Here is a 24,169-nt window from a genome sequence, read left to right as displayed (position 1 = left end):
TTCCTTGACTAGTCATATACTAAGTCATGTTTTCAATATTTAGACTAAGAATCAGTCTTAAACAGTATTGTAAAGTAGGTAGTTTGTCTTCAGCCCTGCCAACCTTATTAATCTTTGATATTTTCCTATCTTAGGTAAGGATAGAAAGGAACTCATTCACTCTAGGGTATAAATGAGTGATAACAGCATTAAATATCAGCACTCTAGAATTCTTAGGGAAGATTATATGGTTGTTAAAAGCTTGGAGGGGCTCTGGAGTTAGAGAGGCATGTGTTCAAATATAAGTTCCACCGCTAATTGGCAATATACTTTTGGAAACAATATGTCTGTACCTTAAGTTTCTTCATCCGAAATAAAAATGAAGACTATAACAGTACTTACTTTACAGAATTTATGTGAAAATTATGTGGATTTTTACATATAATTACTTAGATTTTAATAAGACCAAAAAAAAGCCTGAAAGGATATTAAATATGTGGCGTGACACCAATCCCTATTCCAAAACTCATAGCTGACATTGCTAATCTATGACAACACTTTCTTGATGAGCCCCAATATTTCCTCAGAACTTTTATCATTATAGGCTTCTAGCAGCCATTACCGATGTATCATGCCAGCATAGAAGCTGAGGTAATTTGCCATCACTGGTTAAATAAATAAAAGCCTAGCTGAAGAATTTCAAGGAACTACCAGATAATTACATCTTTTATATGCCAGAAAGGGGTTTTCCAGTTACCCACAATCTTATCCCATAATAGCGTGTCAAAACTCTGCCAGACCACCCTTTGCCAAGCTCCTGGGGCCCTGTGAACTTGGGTACCTTCTTTCGGTCCAGCAAGATAAGCTTCATTTTTTTATGCAAGTGCTTGCTGTGCTGTCTGCCCTTGGAGCCAAGTGAACCACAGCAGAAAATGCTCAACAATATATTTGCATTGCCATCCATATTAAACTGTAGCTCAAGTCTTTGTTCTTTCTTAGAACAAGCTCCTTTTTCGGGAATTACATTAGATTTAAGAAATGAGATCTCTAATGACTTTGAAAGGACATAGTCTTTGTGAATGTGCAGTGGAATACTTATGAAGTGGAATAATAAATGGGCCTCTTCTAAACTGGACTTAGGATAGTTGTCCTTAAAATAGTATGACTTGACCGAACCGTAGACAAATAGCATGTTGACTTTTCCTCTATCAAAACATAGAGCTAAAAATGGGCAGAAGTGGGCTTCCCTGGTGGCGCAGTGGTTGAGAGTCCGCCTGCCGATGCAGGGGACACGGGTTCATGCCCTGGTCCAGGAAGATCCCACATGCCGCGGAGCGGCTGGGCCCGTGAGCCATGGCTGCTGAGCCTGTGCGTCCGGAGCCTGTGCTCCGCAACGGGAGAGGCCACAACAGTGAAAGGCCCACGTACCGCAAAAAAAAAAAAAAAAAAAAAGGGCAGAAGTGATCTTCAATGGCAGCGTTAAGTAGGAAATCATAAAGGGTTACTTGTAGCTTGGAGGGCATGTGGTAAAGTAGGAAGGCCATTTTTTTTTCATCAGTTCAACAAATATTTATTGAGTATCTTTTTGTGCCAGCCACTGTGCTAGGATCTAGGTATACATTGTCTGATTGAAGGTATATTAGCCTCAGTGCAGCCACCTCCTCTCCCTGACACTGCCCAGCTCATTAGCTGGAAAACAGATGACCTCCTTACCTCCTCTTCCAGCTAGATTCTCTCTCCCTTTCTCAAACCAGTCCTTTGGCTCCAAAGACAAAGTCAAAAGTAAACATTTATCAAGCCATTGGGTTCATAGAAGTTTTCTAACCTGAGCCGGTAGGAAAACTTGAAAATAAGATCACAGTCCTTACAATGATATATTTTAAAATGTATCCTTTCTTCTTTCTAATATATTTGTTGATCAATCCACTTATTCAACAAATATGTATTGAGGGGTGACTGTATACAAGTCACTTTGCAAGGTAAGAGGGAGAGGACAGTGGTATAAGATGAGGCTGAAGATGAAGTTGGATTATCTAAGATAATCTTCCTGTCTCAAGATCCTTAACTTAATCACATCTACTGGGTTTCTTTTGCCACATAAGGTACGTATTTACAGGCTCTGAGCATTAGGATACGGACATATTTAGGGAGCTGTTATACTGCCTACCACGCATACAAAATATTGAGGTTCTGTGTGAGCACTCTCTACTCAGTTCACAGAATGCTGGCAGCCAGGTTTATTTCCTCCAGGCAGGAAATTATAAGATTTTTCTCTGGAGAGTCTGACCAACCCGAAAGAAAAGAACAAAAGATATGGGCAAACAAATTTCTCAGTGAATGGTCAAGCCAGATGATGAGAACCCAGTGCAAGTGCACATAGCTGCCAATGAGCTTTTTAGTGAGTGCCCCTTTCTTAATTATAAGCAGGCAATCAAGGGTCACCAGACATACAATTCAGCGATTGAATGAGTAAGCAGAAGGAAAGTAAACTGGAGGGAGAAGACTATGCAGAGAGTTTAATATATATTTTCTAAAATTATATACAGATAATTAATTTTCATATATATTTTATAATTATATATCTAAGTATATAATTAATATCCTCACAAACATGAAATATCCATGAAGCAAAAACAGAGTACTATTTTTTAAAAAGAGCAACACAGAACAAGAATAAGCTTTTAGAAATTTAGACTTTAAAATATGGTAGTAGAATCAATGTTGCCTTAAAAACATCAATAGAAGATTTAGAGAATAAAATTGAGTAAATAGTCCACATAGCAGAGCAAAAGAACAGAAATTAAAAATGTGGGAAGAGATGAGAAAACTCAGATGATCAGTCCAAGAGTCACTTCAATGCCTGACTAATAGAAGCCATAGAGAAAGAGAATACAGGAAAAAGAGGGCTTGAAATTATCAACAAATAGATCATTAAAATTCCCCAAATCAAAAGACATATGTTTCCAGTTTGAAAGAGTCAATCCAATACTCGGAACAATACATGAAAATAGAACCGTACCAATGCACATCATGAAATCTTAGAACACCACTAAGAAAAGGTCCTATTGGCATGGAAAAGGGGGTAAAAAAAAAGTCACATATGAAGGGTCAGGTATCGGAATGGCTTTAGGTTTCACAACAACAATCCTGTAGGTTAGAAGTCAAAGGAGCAATGCTTTTAACACTCTGAAAGGAACTGATTTCCAGTCTAGAATTATATGCTAATATAATGTACCGGTTAAGTGTAAAGACATGATAAAAACATTTCCAACTGTAAGCTCTCAAAGTATGTATCCCACATGCACTCATTCTCAGGATGCTTCTAAAGGAAGTGCTCTACCAAAAGAGCTAGTAAACTAAGTAGCCAAGAAACAGGGGCACCGACTCAGAAGAGGTGAAGGCAGCCTCCAGGATGACGGTGAGAGGATAGCCCAGAACGATAGCAGTACACCAATTGCAGAGAATAACCAGTCCACAATGGGGGAGGTCCCTGAGGAGACTCCAGGAAAGAAGTCTCCAAAAGGATGGAACTAAAAGCAGTTGAATATCTCAAGTAACTGAATACTTTGAAAGCATATTTAGATAATTGGAAGAGACTTTGGGGGTTGACTGGTAACTAGTACGTAGAGGGCTAAGAAAACAAAACAAAACAAAAATATGACACAATTATTAAATCCAGAGAAAACAAAAAGTTGGGCAGGACAACAAAAGTAACCAAAATATATTACATAATCATGACGATGTGAATACTGAATATTGATCTAATCAGACTTCTGATGCAGTGATTTTGGGAAGATGGGGGAATGGAAAGCGTTCATGTGTATGGTGGTAGTGGGTTGAAGGGGTCAGAAAAATCTGTGAAAGGGACCTAAATTCTTCCATAGTTGCAAACCAGTAGCACCTAAACATAAATATAGAGAAGTAGCCCTAAATGCCTGGTATCTGGTTATATGGAGGTTAATACAAAAGAAACAGCTGTGAGTTGGATGCTGTTACCTCTGGGGACCAAGAAAAAAGAAAGCAGAGGAAGGGCCCAGGAGGAGATTTCTACTTTTTTCCAGAAAAGTCTTGTAGGACCATTTGAACCCTTAAACCACATGAATATACGTAACTTTGAAAAAATAAAAACCAAATTTGAAAATAATTTCTTTTCTACCGTAGTGTCAGACACTTATGATCAAAGGACAATTCTCACGCTCCTGGCCAACGACAGACTTCTTATTGAATTATACTGCTTAGCAAGTACCCAGTATCTTATTTCCTTGGCCTACCTGTTCTTTGCATAGAGGTATATGGAAATAGATGTGTGGGCAAGATGGATTCACTGAATTCAGAGTGCAAAAACACGCTTCTGAATAACTAAAGATCTGCTCTTTATAATGCCGTCTAATCTACTGAAAGGCATTTTATGTTCTTGTCCTTCATCTTCATTCAAAATACTCCTTCACATCTCCAGACAAGAATTCAGCTAGAACATTATGCATAATGTAAGAGCTTTGTTCTTCAGGATTCTAAGGTAGTGTAGTGGTCAGTGTTAACAGTAGATATACACTTCTTTTCTCCCTATTCTAATATGTACCATAATTTTCCCCCCAAATTTTGGGTGAGTTGTAAGGTCTTGTTCCTACCTATTTTATTGGCACTCAGTCTCTGACAAACCTGTTTCATGTAGGAAAGTAACTGGAGGATTTTCAGTCATCTCAAACGAGAAGGTTTAAGAGTGTCTACTGAGCCAAAAGCAGATCTGGAAGAGGAGGAAGAGACTGAGAATGGAGTCCCAGTGGGCATGGGGGCAGGAAGCTCTAGGGGTCCCACGTTTCTGCTACATGGCTTCTCCCACCGAGAGTCTGGCAGACTGCTTCATCCTGCTTGGTAGTTTAGGGTGATTAAGGTGAAAACTGAGTTCTCCACACTGGATAGAACAAGGCTACTCCAACCAGGGCCACAAAGGTTGTGGAAACACTCTTGGCAGGAAAGATGGTGGCAACAACCCTCCTGCAGAGGAGCGGACACTGCCAAATGGGTCGCCTCTAATTGCTACCAGGACTAGAATTATCCACTTGGACTGCAGCCCTGGAATGCCCTGCATTTTCCTCTCTCTTTCTTCCTGGATTTTTCCATGTGTCTCTGCCACGTCCTCTTTTCTCATTTCTTCTCACGTTCCAAAACTGTCCTCTTCACCTCTTTCACTCGTGTCTGGCTCTCTGACTGGTCAAAGCATGGATTTTGGAGCTCTGAAGTTAGATAATCCTAGAGCTGTGCTTTAAAAAAAATTACTGCAAGGCTTAGCTTTCTCGTCTCTCTCGATTTATATTTTAAAAGGGTTGTTATGAGGATTGAAGAAATGCGTGCATGTAAGAGCTTCTTCAAACCTTTTTGGAACAAGGCAGAATATCTTTCTATCGATCCATCCTCTATATATACACAGATATATATATCCATATATATCCATTTACATATACATGCCTAAACACATGGCAATATGTCAGAGCACAGGTTGCACAGAAGACACTCAATAAAAGTTAGCTTCCCTTCCCTCCTCTCCTCCAGTCCTATGTCATTGCCATCACCTAGCTACCCTGTTAGCTCTGGGGAAACTTCTTAATTGTTCCTCAAAGGTCCTTCTTTTTCCTTTCACTCATTACCTTATTCTTACCCCTGGTTCTCTTCTCACTTTTCCTTGTTTTACTCCTATCTTTCTTTTTCTTTTTTAATATCAGGAAGTTTCTGAATTCAGGCCCATGGCCCATTGATAGTTTTAGAGATCCTTGCCCCGCAAAGTGTGGTCCAGACAGACTAGCAGTATTGACCAGGGACTTGTTAGAAATGCAGACTCTCAGGCCTCACCCCAGACCTACTGCAGCAGAATCTGCATTTTACAAGATCCCTAGGTGGTCTGTATACGTGTTTGAGGACCGGTCCTCTAGAGCACCTCCAGGTGTCTGCCCACTGAGACCAAATCTAGGAAGATGGCAGTGGAGACACTTGGAGTTAATGACTAAACCTCCAGACGTTCTGAGTAACCTGACAGTTAATGAGAAAATAATTACAACTCAAACCACACACTATGATTATTGTGATTCAATGTAAGGTGAAGTCAAGGGCTACTCTGAAGACCTAAAAAGAAATGCCTGTAGTTAGGATATTGAAATATCGATACTGATATTGAAATCAGTCATTCAGATATTCTGCTTAAAACAGTGATTTCCTCTCTGATGCAGGGAGTCTTCTGTTTTAATAATATGTCTGAAATCTGAGTAATGGAAATTTTTTTAGAAAATATCTTTGCTTGGGATTATTAAATGTCAGTTAAAATGTTTATTTCTGCAAAGCGAAAGTTTAGCCTGAAAACATAAACTACATCAAAAGCATTTGTCATAGTTCAAAGATTTTTCAACAGGAATTTAAAACATCTAAAGTCTCAACTATAAAAAAATGACATCTTCTGTAGAAAAAAAGATAAATCATAGCAGGAGACCCAGGAAGAGGGTATGTAGAGGGTCTGAATCACAATTTGATTTTTTTAAAAAAAAGCCCTCAAATCTATGTTAAAATATTTTAAGATAGTTTTAAGAAATGACAAATTGTTGCCCCAGAAGAAAAGTGAATCTGCCAATTCATGAAGGAACTATAGGCATAAGACATTCTGTACTCATTTCTAGCCATCTATGGAGGAATTCTATAAAAACGCAAAAGGAATGAACTAAACAACAAATTACCCACCAAAATATTAAAAATATGTCTTTACAGAAGGAGGTGGTAGGGCCACAGAGTCGTTATTAACTATGATGGGACACTCTTGATTTTACTTTATCAGATGTTTTGTACTGCCTGATTTGAAGGTAGAATAACCAGGACCCCAGAGGGAAATTTCCTGTTTACATTTACATACAATTTCTTATTTACATAGGAAATTGCCAGGCTGAACTCACAAAGCACCAGCTCAACTTGAGACACAAGATAAATGGACCCTGCTGGAACAATTGCAGCCTCGTCGTCCCTGCTGAAGTTATAGCCAATTGTGTGCTATGAACACAAGTGTGTTGTAATACATACATTATAGGAAGTAAAAGGAGAAAACACTTTTCAACCCAATTCTGCATTTTTTGAACTGCTGTAAATTTTTGTTGGAAATGGAATTATAAACTGCCTGCTCTAAGAAATCTAGAATTTCTTGGTTTTGATTCAATGTGAGCACACACTTGAGAAAAAAAAAAGAATCAGTATTAGAATAAAACGAAGGAAGCTATCCCTTTTCTCATAAATACCATGCTGATAAAGAAATTACTCATTTTCAGAATGGGACATTGGAGAAGAAGATGAGAAAAATATCTCGCAACCCACTGAATACAGCCGTTACCATTGAGAACTTTGTCTAATCCGTCCGATTTTCTGAACTCATCTGCTTCTTATGCTGCTAGTCTTCAAGAGATCCATTCATTGTAAGTTCCAAAGACTTTAGACTCTTTTCTCAAATGGTTTGTATATTGGTCTCCATCTAGACACAGACCGATTTCAAAAAACCAAGACATAAAAATAATTAAAGTGTCTGATATGAGCTAGAACTAGAGGTTGTGTCACACACAGACCTTGCTACCCTTCTGGAGGTCGGACCAAGCCCCTGAAAACTCTGTGTTTAATGCGTTCTCACCCCAACCTCAACACCAAACCATGCTGCTTAGTTTATAATCCAGTCATATGTGGTAGTGGGCTATGGCCAGTGACTTGATTTCGTTTGCATTTTAGAATCTGGAGATTTGTGGCAATTCAATTGAAGAAAAATTCTTCTCATTTCTTAAAGTCATGTACTTCACTAATGTCATTATAAATAGGGAACTTCACAGATTTTAAAGAACAGAAAACTTTCATTAAGTCATTTGATACAGAACATCTGGCAAAATCACTCTGCAGATCAAAATACAGTGATGAAGGAAGAAACTGGCTTTATATTTTTGAGAATGTTCTGTAATGTATCCCAAAAGACATGGTCGTCATGTGCACCGTGCTTTATATTTGGGGATGTTCAGTGAGTTGAACGGTTTCATGAAGACCTTCTTGTTTTCCAAGAGACCTTTCTCAACAGCCAACACAGCATACTCCATTAAATTTTACTATTGTTTTCAGCGTCAAAACATGACTCTTTGAATTATTTCTTTTTCTTTCTTCTTAAAACAGTACCATATGACATGCTTATGCATGTCATGACTAGTCTTTAACCTTTTGCCTTTTGAAATGTTTAACCTTATATGACCTAAAAGTTAGACCTTGCTGATCTCCCATGATGCTTCTTTTATGCACATGTGTAATGTGAAAATGTATATTTGTATCATACTTCATCTATTATAAAACATGTCTAAATATATGAATCTTTGGTGACTAAGTAAATGACTACCACGAGCCAGAATGCAGGGTTTTATAAACCTAAACTTTGGCAAAAACGAGACTGGATTCAAATTCCGTCTCTTCAATTCACTAACTGTGAGCTAGGGAAGATCACTTGATCCCTCTGAGGCCACGTTTACTCGTCTGTAAAATGGGAATAGTAAGACATACTTCACAAAGTTGTAAGGATTTAGCGAGGTAACGTAGATAAAATGCTAAGCACAGTACCTGGCATATGAGAAATGCCCGGTAAACCGCAGCTCTTACTACATGATACGATCCTCAAGAGGTAATTTATTAAACCCTTGGATCATGAGACAACGAAGCCTCCAGAATTACAAGATGTGTGCAAGGTCACGCAGCTCGTACTTAGAGATCTGGGACTAAAACACATGAGAGCTGACTCCGAATCTCATGTGTTTTCCTCTAAGAAAGGCTCCCTCTTGGCTTAGTTAAATGCCTGTTTTACAGCTTCTTTTCTTACGAAGCTGTGATGTACCTGAGCTGTGATAGCCCTTCTGCCTTTGTGGTCTGTACGAGCCTAGTTGAGATGTCATCCCAGACTGTGTGAATGTTCCTGCACTTTTGTTTTGCCATCCGTAAACATGCAAGGTGCTTCACTTATTCTTACTATTTTCTGTTCGTATTTTGACTTTCAAAAGGTTTGTTTGAGAATGTTGGCAGGCAAATGGTGTGGTGAGCCTAGCAATTTAAAACCTCTATGTCAATATTTATTTTCAGCCACTGGCAAAAATGGCTCAGAAGAATGTATTACTTTTGACAAAGCATACCCATTTCTCCAAAATTTGAAGGTGTTATTTATCTATAAGTATTATAGACCCTTATAGTTTATGGAATATAAACTATTGTATGCTTTTGTGATAAGGTTACCTGTAATCTTTAATTACTTGAATATGTTTGTCAGCAGCAAATGTGGGCCTTCTGGATTGATAATGCCAGAAAGAGCTGTTTGCTCTTGCTCGACACCATTCCTTCGTTTATGCCCATGGGGTAGTAAAGATGCAGAACGTGTCTTGTGATGTGCCTGGTCCACTCGGTACCATTTGGAAATACATATTTCATTTGACAGCATTTATAAATCACATATTCTCCCCTCAGAATAACTTGCAGTGTGAAAATGCTTCCATATGTTAGAAGTGGGTCTCTCCATTTTGCTGAGGGAGGAGGGGATGGAGATATAGTCTAGGCTTCATGGCATGTTGAAGATAAGTATTGTACAGGTTTAAAATGGTATCTGTTCATTTTAAGTAATTCCCTAGCATTTTCTGCACTGCTGAAATTAAAGAGGTGATTTTGACACAAAATATCATATTAGTAATAATTAAATCACTCTTCACAAAGACTCTTAGATATGGCTGAAATGCTGCTTCAAATATTGAATCCAGATACATTTAAGCTCTTCCTCGTCAGTAAAGAAGTACACTATTTTTAAACTCCCTCATGGATTCCAAGGCCGGATAGAGAAGCTTGATTGCAACTTCTTGCAATTCCCAAACTCTCTTCCTTAAACTCACTCCTCTTTGGCCTGAGCCTTTGAGCAGGCAGGAGAAAAGGCTCCTTGTTTTCCCGTTTCACAGGAGTAAATGCATGTTATTCCACTGAGAACAAGACCTCGGAGGCCTAGGCAGGAAGAAAGGAGCAGGGCTGCCACCCAAGGCCCTCAGAAGCCTGGAAGGCCTGGACCCCGTTCTCCTCTCGGGAACTCGCGGAAGCCCCCGGAGGTCAGCATTCACCCTCACCTTACGTGTGTGAGGACTGAAATGCCCTGCTCGCCCTCGGGGCACAGAAATGGAGCGGCGGGGCGGGGGGGGGGGGGGGGGGGGGGGGGGGTGAGGTGGGGGGGGGGGATGGGGGGGCGGAACTGCGCCGCCTGCTGCGGGAGGTTCTGCACACACCTCTCACTGCTCTGCATTAGAACTAGTTTGAGAGAAGTAAAGGCCAGGTAGCAACTTGTAAACCTTACCAGAAACATTTGTTCACCATGCTAAAGAAGATTACAGGATAAAAACTGATCAGTTTTCCAATGTATATGACTTGAAGAAGTCTCATAAAGAACCCCCAAAACCTGAGAACAATCCTTTATATTTATTCATTTTCTTTCCTTCAAGCTTTTATGATCATTGAACTATTATGACAAGTCAAGATGAAAGGATCAGACGAGATATTGTAATTATGTGATATCTTTTTCTAAAGCATTTTTTATTGTGTGAAAATATACATAACATAAATTTTACCATTTTAACCATTTTAAGTACAGTTCAGTGTTATTAGGTATTTTCACAATACATAACTATCAACACCATCCATCTCGAGAAATTTTTCATCATTCCAAACTGATATTCTCTACCTATTAAACACGAACTCTCCATTCCACTCTCCCCCAGCCCTTGGTAACCACTGTTCTACTTTCCGATTCTATGAATCTGACTAGGTACCTAATGTAAGTGGGGTCAGACAATATTTGTCTTTTTGGGCCTGACTTATTTCACTTAGCATAATGTCTTCAAGGTCCATCTGTGTTGTTGCATATGTTAGAATTGTATTCCTTGTAAAGGCTGAGTAATAGTCCATTGTATGTGTATACCACATTTTGGATCTTTTTTTAAAATCAGCTTTCCCTCATTTGTCTCCTCCTCCTTTCTTTGCTTCCATTTGGCTCCATATTTCTCTCTAACACCCACCTTCCTTGTCTCCCTACACGTTTCCCTCCCTCTACTCTTTCCATTACTCCTTCCTCCCTCCCTGACATACTCATCATTTTCTCTACATGCTTAATATGTATTAATATTACATACCAAGTACTCTTCTTATGGGTATTTTTTTAATGAGGTAAAACTCAAGTTTATCTCACCTTAGTTTTTTAACTATGTTATATACTTTTAATAATGATGGTCCTCATATCATAAAATTCTTAGATAGATGTAGATGGACATATAGTCCCAGCTCTCTGCACTAACTACTAACTTTGAGTAGATGACTTAGCTCCTCTGGTTTCAGTTTTCTAATATGTAAATTCAGTTGTACTACGTGATCTTTGAAGCCCCAACATTCAATGATTTATGAATATCAATCACTCGGAGGAAATTTTGGGGAAGAAAAATATTGATTTATTTGGTAAGTGTTAATTGCATGCTATGAGCAAGATAATGAACAATATCTTGAGTTTAAGCCTTAAAATGTGAGAAATGTTCACAAAGATAGAAAGAAGTTTGGCACATCTATTATGGTGGGGATTTTTAAAAATATTTATTATTTTATTTATTTATTTTTGGCTGCACCAGGTCTTAGTTGCAGCATGTGGGATCTTTAGTTGCAGCATGGGGACTTCTTAGTTCTGGCACGCAGACTCTTAGTTGCGGCATGCGTGCGGGATCTAGTTCCCCAACCAGGGATCAAACCCAGGCCCCCTGCGTTGGGAGCGTGGAGTCTTACCCACTGGACCACCAGGGTAGTCCCTATGGTGGGGTTTTTTTATGAAGATTTGTTTTCTCTATCTTTTTGGTTTTTTCTTATCTTTACATTTGTAGCTAGTTGTTCTCTACAAACCCCTCTAAACCTACTTTGCTTCATCCCACTAACAAAACAATCACTTCTACTAATTAATTTTAGCTTACTCAATTTTCAAAAAGAAAAATGGCAAATAACACCGAAGCTTGAGAATGAAGCTCCTTATGACAAAGTTGGCCTTGTTGAACAAACAGAACCTCATAATCTGTAGCACCGGTTTATGTCTTACCCATGCTCAGCTTATAAAAACACACAGGCACACAAATCTTTATCTGCAATTTCACTTCTCCGCAGATAACTAAAGTTTAACACAGCCAACCTTAGACCCAAATAGTCCATTTCCAACATTCAAAAACTTTCTCCTTACTTTACACTCTCTCTCTAGATGGCAGCATCCCTCTATGTTACAAGTTACCTCCTTTCATCAGGACGAGAAAGGATTTGGTGCCAGTTACTTAAGCCAGTCATTATATAGATCTGAAGTATGGTTTTTTCACTTAGGTGCATCGCTACTCTAGAGGCATGATCAAGTTACCGAGTTGTAGTTTTTGGAGGTCTGGTAGTTTCTCTGGATCTGCTAAGGGAAAAGAATTTATGTCCTGTCAGCATTACATTCTTTTAGGACCTGAACCCATTTTGTGGTGATATAGGCCATTTAAAAAATTTCTTCCTTCTCTCTCCTGTGAGATCAGGTCCCATCTCCTCAGTTCCAATTTAACCCCTGTCCTCTTTCTGGCTCAGCTCACACATGCATGTTTTATGCTCTTTTGATGTTACTTTAGTTAGTTTCAAAATATATCTTCAGACCGTCATCACTTGTTAGCAGTCCAGATCTTTTACCTATGACTTCTGCCTTGCTTGTTTATTGCCATCCACAGGGGGTGAGCTATCTGACATTTGGGTAGAAGGAATGCAGCTTCCTACTGAATACAGGTATTGATTGCATATTAAATCCTGACTTTTGGATATTGTACTAGATTTGCCAACAGACTTCATTAAAAAGCAACGCAGGTGTGAAACTTACGTTGCCGAAATGTTGTTTAAGATTTCAAGTCAAGTTAATGATTTAATATAATGGTTGAGCCAGCACTTTTTAAATAGAATCCTCAAATTAAATAAAAAGTGAATTATAACAATGAATATTATTTAGCCCTTTTTAATTTGGAGTTTTGGACACTGCTTGTTTATTTTGTCAGAAATACGAAGGATTTCTCCAAGGCCATAGCAGTCCAGTTCCAAAAACAGTGCATTGCTGTCTTTCACACTTCATGCAGTGTGAGAGATACAGACTGTGCTGTTGTTTAAAAGAAAACTGCTAGCCCAGCAAGCAGGTCACTTTCTCTGAGCTGATGTATTTGCATTGATACAGCTGCATTTTCTCACCTCTTTCTCTTAGGGACAAATACCCACTTCTGAGACAGTTGGATGTGGTTAGTAATTTATATAGAAATTAACCGGTGACTTCAAAAACAACACATTTTGAACAACTGAACCACAAATTGAGTTCAAGGGCCAGCCGTCACTCAGGCCCTTCATAAGTGCTTAGCTGAGCATCTGTTTTTGTGCCCGATAAGAGGCTCTGGAGTCAGGGTTCTTGGGTTAGGATCTTGCCTCTACACCCCTGCTGTGAGGTCTTGGCCATTACCTATCTCATGAGGCTTTTGCAGAGAAACGAGCAAACACATGAAAAGCACTTAAAACAGTGTCTGGCCTATGACAAACACTCCGTAAATGTGATTTGTTTATAAGTGACATGTTAGCACTGTGGTGTAGTCCAGGGTATAACCTCAGTTTACTGCTCTCAAAGAACTTGTACAACACAGTTAAGGAGACAACATCAACATGAATGAAATAATTATGGACAAATCATAGAATCTTAGTTTTGAAAGGGGTCCTATAGGTCCCCTAGTGGAACTCACCATCTAAGGTGTCTAGAGCATCCTCAGTAGATGGCCTTCCATAACATGGCATATCAATAAGTGTTAAAAGGTATCCTGTTGGGCTTCCCTGGTGGCACAGTGGTTGAGAGTCCGCCTGCCGATGCAGGGGACGCGGGTTCGTGCCCCGGTCCGGGAAGATCCCACATGCCGCAGAGCGGCTGGTCTCGTGAGCCATGGCCGCTGAGCCTGCGCGTCCGGAGCCTGTGCTCCGCAACGGGAAAGACCACAACAGTGAGGGGCCCGCGTACCGCAAAAAAAAAAAAAAAAAAAAGGTATCCCTGTTGCCCGAGCTTCCAGCACGTGTGGCAGCATTCTGGTGTATTGCGTTAACATGTATGCCAAGATCTGGTCCTTCATCCCACAGGGTCAGCTCCTGTTTTTACCCCCAAGCTATTATACACATTTGAGATTCATCTCTGTGGTACATGTATCAGTAATTCTTTTCTTGCTACTACTGTGTAGGTATCCAGTGTATGAATATACCACAATTTGCTTATCCATTTACCTTGCTTATATACACTTGGGTTGTTCTCATGTTGAAGCTCACAGGAATAAAATCTGCTATGAACATTCTTGCTCAAGCTTCTTGTGGACGCATTGTTTTCATTTCTCTTGGGGAAAATGCCTAAGAATATAATTGCTAGATCATAGGGTAGGTGTAGATTTAACTATATAAGAAACTGACAAACTGTTTTCCAAAGTTGTTATACCACTTCACGGCAATGATTAGGAGTCGTGTTTCTCCACATTCTCCCCAACACATAGTATCAACAGTGTTTTTAATTTTAGCCCTTCTAGTGAATGTGAAACAATATCTCACAGTGATTTTAATTGCATTTTCCTGATGGCTCATTATGTTGAGCATCTTTTGATGTGCTTACTGGCCATTTGTATATTCTTTCTGAAGTGCCTGCAAGATCATTTTTCCGTTTTTTAATCAAATTGTTTACATTGAGTTCTTTATATATTCTGATTACAAGTCCTTTTTCAGGTACATTTTTTACAAATATTTTCTCCCAGTCTTCTCTTTTCTTTTCCTAATGTTATCTTTTAAAGAGCAGATACATTTAGTGTGATAGTCTGATTGTCTAATTTTTACGGTTAGCACTTTTTCTGTCTGTCTAAAACCTGCCTATTCCAACTTTGTGAAGATAGTTTCTGTTTTCTTTAGAAGCTTTATAGATTTGCTTTTGCATTTAGTATATTTCACCTCAAGTTAATTTTTGTATGAGGTAGTTATTAAGGTTCATTTTTAGTAATATGTTTATCTATTTGTTCCGGATTATTACAGAAAAGACTATCTTTTTCTCTTTCAAATTATCTTGGTATCTTTTTCAAAAATCAATTGACCACATATGAATAATAGTTCAATTTCCCAGCTCCCTCTTCTGTTGCAATGGTTTGATTTTCTATCCTTACACCATTATTATACCACCTTGATTATTATAGCTTAAAATCCAAAGTATAAGTTGTCAACTGTGTGTTTCTTTTTCAAGATTGATTAACTATTCTAGATCCTTTGCATTTCCTTTTTAAATTTTAAATCAGCTTGTCCAAAAAAAATAGTCTGCTAGAATTTGATTGGGATGGCCTTGACTCTCTAGATCAATTGAGGAGGATTGATACCTTAATAATATTGAGCTTCCAATTCATGTATTTAGTTCCATCTTCTTTAGCTTCTCTCTGCAATGTCTGTTTTAAGTGTACAGGTCTTGCACATATTTCATTATTATTATTATTAGTTCTAGTGTTTGGGGCAGTGGACGTAGATTCCTAAGGATTTTTCTACATAGACTATCACTTGTCTGTGAATAAAACAGTTTTCTCTCTTTCTTTCCAATACATAAGCCTTTGTTTTCTTTTTCTTAACTTAGTACACTGGCTAGGACCTCCAGTATGATGCTGAGTAGAAGGAATTACAACGGACATCTTGTTATCTTCTGATCTTAGCAGGAAAGTGTTCAGCCTTTCACTTGATACTGAAAGTACGATGTTAGATGCTGGTTTTTGTAAAGTTCTTTATCAGGTTGGGTAAGTTCCTTTTAAAATTTTTCATGACTGAATGTTGTTTATGTTTTTTTCTGCATCTTTCTGGCACAGTGTTGTTTATATATTTCCCTTGTTATCCTTCTAATATTTGAAGGCTCTATAATGGCACTCTATATCATTCCTGATAATGGATTATGTGTTTTGTCTCTCTCTCTCTCTCTCTCTCTTTTTTTTTTTTTTTGGCTGCACTGTGCAGCATGCAGGATCTTAGTTCCTCGACCGGGTATCAAACCCATGACCCCTGCCGTGGAGCAGTGGAAGCACGGCGTCTTAACCACTGGACCACCAGGGAAGTCCCTGTTTTGTCATCAGTTTTTATTGATAATCTAGTTAGGATTTTATTAATTTTATTAACGTTTTCAAAGAAATAGCTTTTGGGAATCAGGGATGAGTAGAATATTTCCTCCTAGCTTTGGTTTTAGAAGTAAGAAAATGAAAGGGTTTTTTTTGTTTATTTTTACTTTCATTTTTGTTGTTTTAAGTCTAACTCCAGAAATGTAATTAGGGATGGCTTTGACAGCCATAGCTGTAAAAAAAATTGGTGGTAAATACACATACCATAAAATGTACCATGTTAACCATTTTTAAGTGTACAGCACAGTAGTTTTCACTTGTTCACATTGTTTTTCAATCAATCTCCAGAACTCTTTCACCTGGTAAAACTGAAACTGTATACCATTAAACAATGACTACCCACTCACCCTTCTTCCTGCCCCTGCCCAAGCCTCTGGAAATTCCCATTCTACTTTCTGTCTCTATGAATTTAACAGTTCTACATCTCATATTAGTGGAATCATGCAGTATTTGTCTTTTGTGACTGGCTTATTTCACTTAACATAATATCCTTAAGAATCATCCATGTTGTAGCCTGTATCAGCATTTCCTTCCTTTTTAAAGCTGAATAATAATCCAGTTACGTATTTTGTTTATCCATTCATTTGTTTATGAACACATAGGTTGCCTACCCTTTTTGGCTATTGTGTGTGCAAGTATCTGTTTGAGTCCCTGCTTTCACTTCTTTGGGGGTATATACCCAGAAGTAGAATATCTGGTTCATAGAATAATTCTATTTTAAAATTTTAAATAGTAAGGAACTACCATACTGTTTTCCACAGCAGATGCATGATTTTACTTTCCCACCAACAAAACACAAGGGTTCTAATTTCTCCACTCTCTTATCAACACTTGTTACTTTCTGTTTTCTTTTTTTTAATAGTAACCATCCTAACAAGTGTAAGGTGGGAAAGTGAAGTTTAAATAATTACATTAATTTTCCAAATCCTCACATATGTGCCATCCATTAGGAAGGCTTATTATGGAAAGGATTCCTGTCCTGAGTGTGAGGTTGAACACGATAAGTGAATAGAATATGAGTTCTCCCCTTTCTAATAATTTTTAAATGATCTATATTTGTTTCTACCAATCTGTGACTTTAAATGCTTTGCAAATAGAACAAAACTATCTCTTTGAAGCTCCCTTTTGGTGAAAGAAAAACAGAAGTGCGTGTAGGTCTTCTGGAGATTGAGTTTAATAAGGGTCAACAATTTAATCAATCATGCCCACATAGTATGAAATCTCATATAAAAACTCCAGACACCAAGCTCAGTGGAGCTTCCTGGTCGGTGAGCTCATTGATGTACTGGGAGAGTGGTGCACCCAGACTCCATGGGGACAGAAGCTCCTGTGCTCGGGACTTGCCTAGACCTTGCCCTATGTATCCCTTCGTCTGGCTGTTCATTTGTATCCTTTATAATAAAATGGCAATTGTGAGCTTTCTTGAGTTCTGTGAATGTTCTAGCAAATTTTAAAACCGAGAGGGTTGTGAGAAGCCTTGAATTTGTAGTTGTCCAGGCAGAAAGAAATGTAGGTATCTTGGAGACACCTGAAAGTTGTAACTGGCATTTGAAGGGGGGCAGTCTTGTGAGACTGAGCCCTTAACTTTTGGGGTCCTTGCTAGCTCTAAGTAGTGTTAGAATTGAATTGAATTGTAGGACACCCAGTTGGTGTCCAAAAATTGGTGTCAGAACACACAAAGAAAATCAGGAGGAATCCCAATGCATCTTGGGTCTGCAGAGGTTTTCTAATATGGACCAATGAAGAAAATTAATCATGGTAACACTAAGAATCGTGGATTTTATGAGACAGCTATATATAACAGAAAGCGCCTTGAATGTAGATTTTAATAACTATGTAACCTTGGAAAAATCACTTGACCTTGCAGATTCCTAGTGTCCACATCTTGAAAAATGAGGCTAATGATGCTTACCTGTAATAGTTAATTTTATGTGTCAACTTGGCTGCACCACAGTGCCAGATGTTTGGTCACACATTATTCTGGATGTTTCTATGAGAGTGTTTTGAATGAGATTTACATTAAATTGGTGAACTTTGAGTAAAGTAGATTGCCCTCCATAATGTTGATGGGCCTCATCCAGTCAGTTGAAAGCCTGACTAGAACAAAAGATTGACCTCTCCCGAGGAAGACGGAATTCTGCCAGCAGACAACCTTCGGACTTCAACTGTAACATCGGTGGGATCTTCACGTGGGTCTCCAACCTGCTGCCCCACACAACAGACTTTGGACTTGCTAGCTTCCATAATCATGTGTTCAGTCCCCTAAAATAACCTCTCTCCCTCTCTATATCTTTATGTATCTGTATATTTCAATATACACACACACGTATATACATATAGAGTATGTATATATGTACATGCTTTGAGGTTAACAAAGTAGTCTCACATACATTATCTTATTTAATTCTCATAACAACCAGATGAAGTAGTGTATTAATCAAGTTTCTGCAGAGAAAGAGAACAATAGGATGTATACATACATGTGTACACACAGGCATACATACCTACATGTATGTAGACACACGTTACATACATGTATACACATGTATCTATGTATACACATCTGTATAAGTAAATAAGATAATGTCTGTGGAGCTACTTTGTGAACTTCAAAGCACTGTAAAATGTAAGGATCGTTAAATCTGCCCAGTACATGTAATGTGTACTGAAATTTGTGCTGAGTATTTATAGACATATAAATTAATGTCTACAAATGTGGTCTCAGATCAATGTTATAGACAGATGGATTTGAAATACCACAGAAGAAGCAACAGTAGAAAGATTAGCCTTCTGGACTTCCGTTCTGGACTAGTATAGCACCTGTTGCCATAGGGTGTAAAGTCTATGTGGACAGGAAAGCATGCGGCTTGGCTGGCTTAGTTCACTGTACATACCCAGCATCTGGCACAGTGCTTTGCATAGTCATTGTACAGCTAATTGCTGAAGAATAAGTGACTTTTATCTATGTGGTCACCCAAAAAGCACATTTTGTGAGTGACTAGGTGGAAAGAGTTAAATACCTCAGACTTAACATAAAGCACTTTAGCATCTAGCATGGAGGACGGGAAAGTACGCATGTGTTGAACCTGGTTATGCCTCGGAAGAGTTAAATGTCAATTAATCCTGACCTGTATGCTGGAATCTTAGTCTGGCTGGTGGTAGGCCAAAGCCACAAACTCAGAGTATCTCAGTGAATAAATCCACAGCCAGCCCTCACTCTGAAACAAATGGCTTTGCTTCCTTGGACCTTTGCTGAACTTTGCATAATAACAAGGTACAAATATAGCTTGGTGGAAAAGTCAGAACCATTGCACTGAATGAATACTTTTAAACTCTGGGACAGCAACTGGAATGCAAACACTGCCCAGTGTCACTTGTCAACTCACATCTCTAGATGACATCTCTTGTAGCAGTCAGTGGCCAGTCTGGATTGCGTTAGCATGCTTCACAACTTTATGGATTGTGGTTTATGTGGGCAGATATTTTGAGACTCGGTTGTGGAAGAATATGGTTGCTTTCAAAACATTCTAGGCAAAAGCTTTGGTCTGCAAGAGGAGACCAGACTTCTAATCTTGTTGATATTTTGGGAAGTATGTCATCACAATGATATTTCCAGGCTGTTCTGGATATGGCCAGTAAGGCAGAGACCATCAACACGGCCTGCCTTAAATTAAAGCAACAGTGGGATACTATTTTCCACTTATAAAATTGGAAAAAAAAATTTTAAAATAATACCCAGTATTACTGAGACTCTATATCTCTACACTGCTGATTAGAGGACCATCTGCCTCCCCCACCCTGAAAAATCTTGAAAAACATGCATATCCTTTGACTCCACAATGCCACCTCTAAGAATGTATTCCAAGAAAATAATCTTATCTCGGCAATGATTTATCCATTAGTGTACGTTAGACACAGTGTTGCTTGTAATAGTGAAAAATTAGAAATCAATGAAATGTCCAGCCACTGTAAATTGCCTAAAAGAATTTTGCTATCATCTATATGAAGGAATAGTATACAACTGTTAAAAATAAGGTTGTAGAAGAATATATAATGACAAGGGAATTTGTTCATAATCTATTGTTGAGTTAAAAAGCAGTTTGCAAACTCTATGTACAAAATAAGTCTATATTTACTTTAAAAAAATCAAGCAAAAGAATAATTTGTACATGTGCATATAAGAAAAGGCTAGAAGACTATACATTAAGATGTTAATAGCAACTATCTTTGGGTGGTGATTTTTACAGGTGATTTTTACCATCTCCTTTATGCTCCCCCTATCAAGGTTACTATAATAAATATTACATCAACAATTGTGGGAGAGGGAAGGTAGCTTTAAACATTTCAAACAAAATGAACCGCAAACAAAAATCCTATGATGAATTAGATTGTCTATTAATAGAGAAGCAAGTACATTTGACAGTGCTGTGATTAAACCCTGGCACATTCTAGGACTTAACATTCTAAGGCAGTTAGTTCAAAATAATTTATATGAGCCCTGATGGTACAGAAGGGTCTTAGTAGTTTTTGCTGTTTTCACTTAATAGGAAGTATTTTATACCCACACTCTGCTAAGCCTTGTACAGCATGAAGTCCAGGAACTGAAGCAGGGAGGTGGCCTGACACATTCACACAAATGTTAGCACACAGATGCCACCTTGGAAATGGGAGGTTTCAGCCCTTCAGCCAACACTCCTCATACCACTGAAATCTAAAACTGTGTCTATGGAAAAATAAAGAGCTTGTAGTCTAGATCCATACATAGACAGATCCATCTGTCTATTGAGGGTATTGAGGAGAAGTTAGAAATGTCTGGGGTGAATCCTTAACCTCTTGGGGGTGATGTCATCCCTGACACCCAGCCTTTTCTACAAGTGTCCTTGGTGTCCCTGACAGCATGGATTGGAGGGATCATCCTGTCTATTCATGTCAACCATCTGCCGCTAATTGATGCAGCTGGCTGAGTAGTGGATTTGAAATTTTAAGACTGATGGTGAAAATGGCTGCAAGGTAGATAGTTCAGTCTGAATGAGTGCCCATCATGTGAAATGTGACACTTTTCCCTGTCTGTCTCCATCTGTTCCAGAACCATAAAAGAGAAAGAGCCTAGAATATATTTATTTCTCCCACAAATGAATGAGCCAGAGATCCAGACAAATTTGGGCTTAAACTTTAAGTCCAAGATGATACCATTAGTGGTAGGACAAGGGAGAACATTGCAGACTAACTTAAAGCCACTCTCAGCAAATTTCCCCTGTAGCAGATTCAGCCTTGGCTAGACGGGTGTTTTGAATTACACAAAATCCAGAGTACTCTGGGGAAATGACAGTGGCTAGAAGTGTAAGCACATAAGTTTCAGAATGACAACTCCATTCTCGATAGTCTTCTATAGTCCTTTAAAAACCAATAGTGAATGCAAGTTAACTCACCCTTATACATCACTATTATGTCTATTCTCAGAGTTTAAAAATGGAAGATTGCAAAGCATTTCACAGCAGAGATTCCCCAGCCCACCATCCTTCCGGAAATGTAAATGGACAGGAGTTCACAGAACACACAACCCATTAGCCTGACTGACTCACCTTGATGTTGCTGGTCCTCTGGAATCTTCAGTCTACAGGTGCGCAAACTGTTGAACAGGTGGCTGCTGCCCTTTCTTTGTATGGTAGACATGGTACTGGCAGTACGGCTGTGGCTCCAGTATCAGTAGGGTATTCCTTCCCTTGGCCAGTCACCTAGAATGGTCTTCACACGATACCCAGAACCACAGAGGTACAGGCAGATGCTGTCCTTGCATGGAAAAACATTTACTTCTCTAATAAACTTCCAAGTGTTTCCTAGTCATGATTCTTGAAATAAGTATTTACCAACTTGTAGCTTCTCCTACATATAAAGATGCCAATTCATTTGGATAAAAACACAACTTAATTCTTCTTTCATTTCAAAGCACATTGAAACTTCCCCCCTTATAGTGTAAAATCCAGTAAAGTAACTATTTCTAACAGATTACAGTTTTGCAATGATGACTCCTTCTGCTGACATGTAGTCTAATGGCTCCAGTATTTAGAGACGACTGCTAGAGTAATACATACCCAGAGGGAAAAAAAAAAGTGCTGCCGAGTTAAATCAAGTGATTTCTAAGCCTGGTCTGAGTTACCCTCCGTGACAGCTGAAAGTGAACGGTTCTTAAAGGAGGCTGGAAGGGGGAGGAGCCGAGTGGGCTAGGCTGATTAGCATATAGAGGCAGGCAAGAAATGGCGTTGGAGTTGCTTTGAATAATAGTGACCAAAGCAGGGATTCTAAAAAGATGCCCCAACGTTGCAGTCATTCTAAAAAGATGCCCCAACGTTGCAGTCATCACATATCTGACTTCTGCTACTTTGTTTGTAATTAAAACGAACGCTCACAGCAGGAGTTTATACCGCGTGGATATTGATGTGTAAACCCGACATCTAAAGGAACTGCTAATGAGCTCATGGAAATCTACTGCTGGAACTTTCAGTTTCTGTAAACACCTTTGAGTCTTCAGAAGGGGGCCGTTTTAGAGCAGACTGCTGTCAAGGCAATTATTTGGAGTTCTGGAAGAAAAATAAAAACACAAAACATTATCTTTCCAGAGATCTATATCTGTTTCCCCTTAGATTATCTATTACTACTTCTAGATCATAAGACAAAGCTATTTCCAGTGTTTTCTTGTGCTGAAATAGCATACTTCATTGAAATACTGAAAATCGTTTATATTTCATTGAAATAATAGCGTATTTCATTACTGCTTCAAGACAAACACCTTTCATTGAACTTAGGAACCTGCTACCTCTGAAGTTGTAATGAATGCTGGTAAATCCTACCCTTCAAGATTCACAGCTCTTGTAGATTCAGAGATGAGGTGGTGGGCAAGGACAAGGAGAAAGGCAGAGCTGTTTAGCTTCAAAATCTGGAACCTGCAGCTTCCTGTGCACATTTGGAAACTGGTGCTAAGCTCAACACCCTAACTAGAAATTTACCTCCTAGCCGGATCCTGGTGGGCACCCTCATTTCACTTTGAGGCAATTAACGGTTCCCCAAGCATACTCTGAGCTATGAAAACTCTTATGGAATGTAAGTGCTGTTTCATAATTCTTATGATTTTTGTCAAACTGCTTTTACTATTTTAATAAATAGTTTACCTATTGCAGTTTTTTAGGTCCCTCAGAGTGTAACAGGTTATAGAAGTGTTTGGCTACATTGAAAAAGATTCCTGTTACTAGAGAACCATAGTTTCTGCTTTAAATGGCTGGTATTTATCTCCTGCTTCACAATGGTCATTGTAGGAGGCTGAGGTATTTTCTTGCTGAATTACATAAAGCTATCAATATGCTATCTAAAGCAATTCTACTCCAATAAAGGTGTTAAAAATTTTTTTAAATTGAAAAATCAAAAGGATATTTTAAATATAAAAAAAAAAGAAGATGCTTATGTTGGCATTAAGTAAGAGTGAAAGAGGGCACCAACACTATGTGTTCCCCATATTTGTTGGTATCACAGAATCTAACAACATTAAAAAGTGTTCGTATAACTTACTGGGTTTGTTTTCATTGGAACGCTTATTATAATATCAAAAATGTCTTCTGATTCATTAGTGAAATAAAATAATTGTGCTCTATATTAAAAAATATATATATATTCTACCTAGCTGTGGACCTCACTAAACGTATTATCATGTAGGTAAATCAAATAACCCACAAAACTGTAAGCCAGGCCTTGAGAGAAATGAATGTTTTAAAAAGTGTTTTACAATGAGAAAAAAAATATATATATATATATATATATATATGAAGAGAGAATAGCATAATAAGCCCTATGTACCCATCACTTGGATTCAGTCATTATTAGCTCATGGATAATCTTGTTTCTAATGTGTGTTTCATCACAACCACTTTTCCCCCTCTCTCCACCAC

At 38.5% G+C, this 24,169-nt stretch overlaps 1 protein-coding gene across 4 annotated transcripts in view; it reads right to left on the bottom strand.

Moving 5' to 3' along the window:
* Positions 1-22,409, bottom strand: part of RANBP3L (RAN binding protein 3 like) — a 48,197-nt gene extending 25,788 nt beyond the window's left edge. For 3 of the 4 annotated variants that reach the window (XM_032628219.1, XM_032628220.1, XM_032628222.1), the window contains exon 1: positions 21,815-22,409. In XM_032628219.1, the coding sequence (XP_032484110.1) occupies positions 21,815-21,905 (91 nt within the window). In that variant the 5' untranslated portion in view covers positions 21,906-22,409. The remainder of the gene's footprint in view (positions 1-21,814) is intronic. The other variant, XM_032628221.1, reaches the window with a different exon arrangement.
* Between the last annotated feature and the right edge of the window lie 1,760 nt (positions 22,410-24,169).

Source organism: Phocoena sinus, chromosome 3 (genome assembly GCF_008692025.1).
Source record: "Phocoena sinus isolate mPhoSin1 chromosome 3, mPhoSin1.pri, whole genome shotgun sequence".
Taxonomy (NCBI): Eukaryota; Metazoa; Chordata; class Mammalia; order Artiodactyla; family Phocoenidae; genus Phocoena; species Phocoena sinus.
Note: the sequence above shows the minus strand (reverse complement) of the source record. Positions and strands in the feature narration are given on the sequence as shown.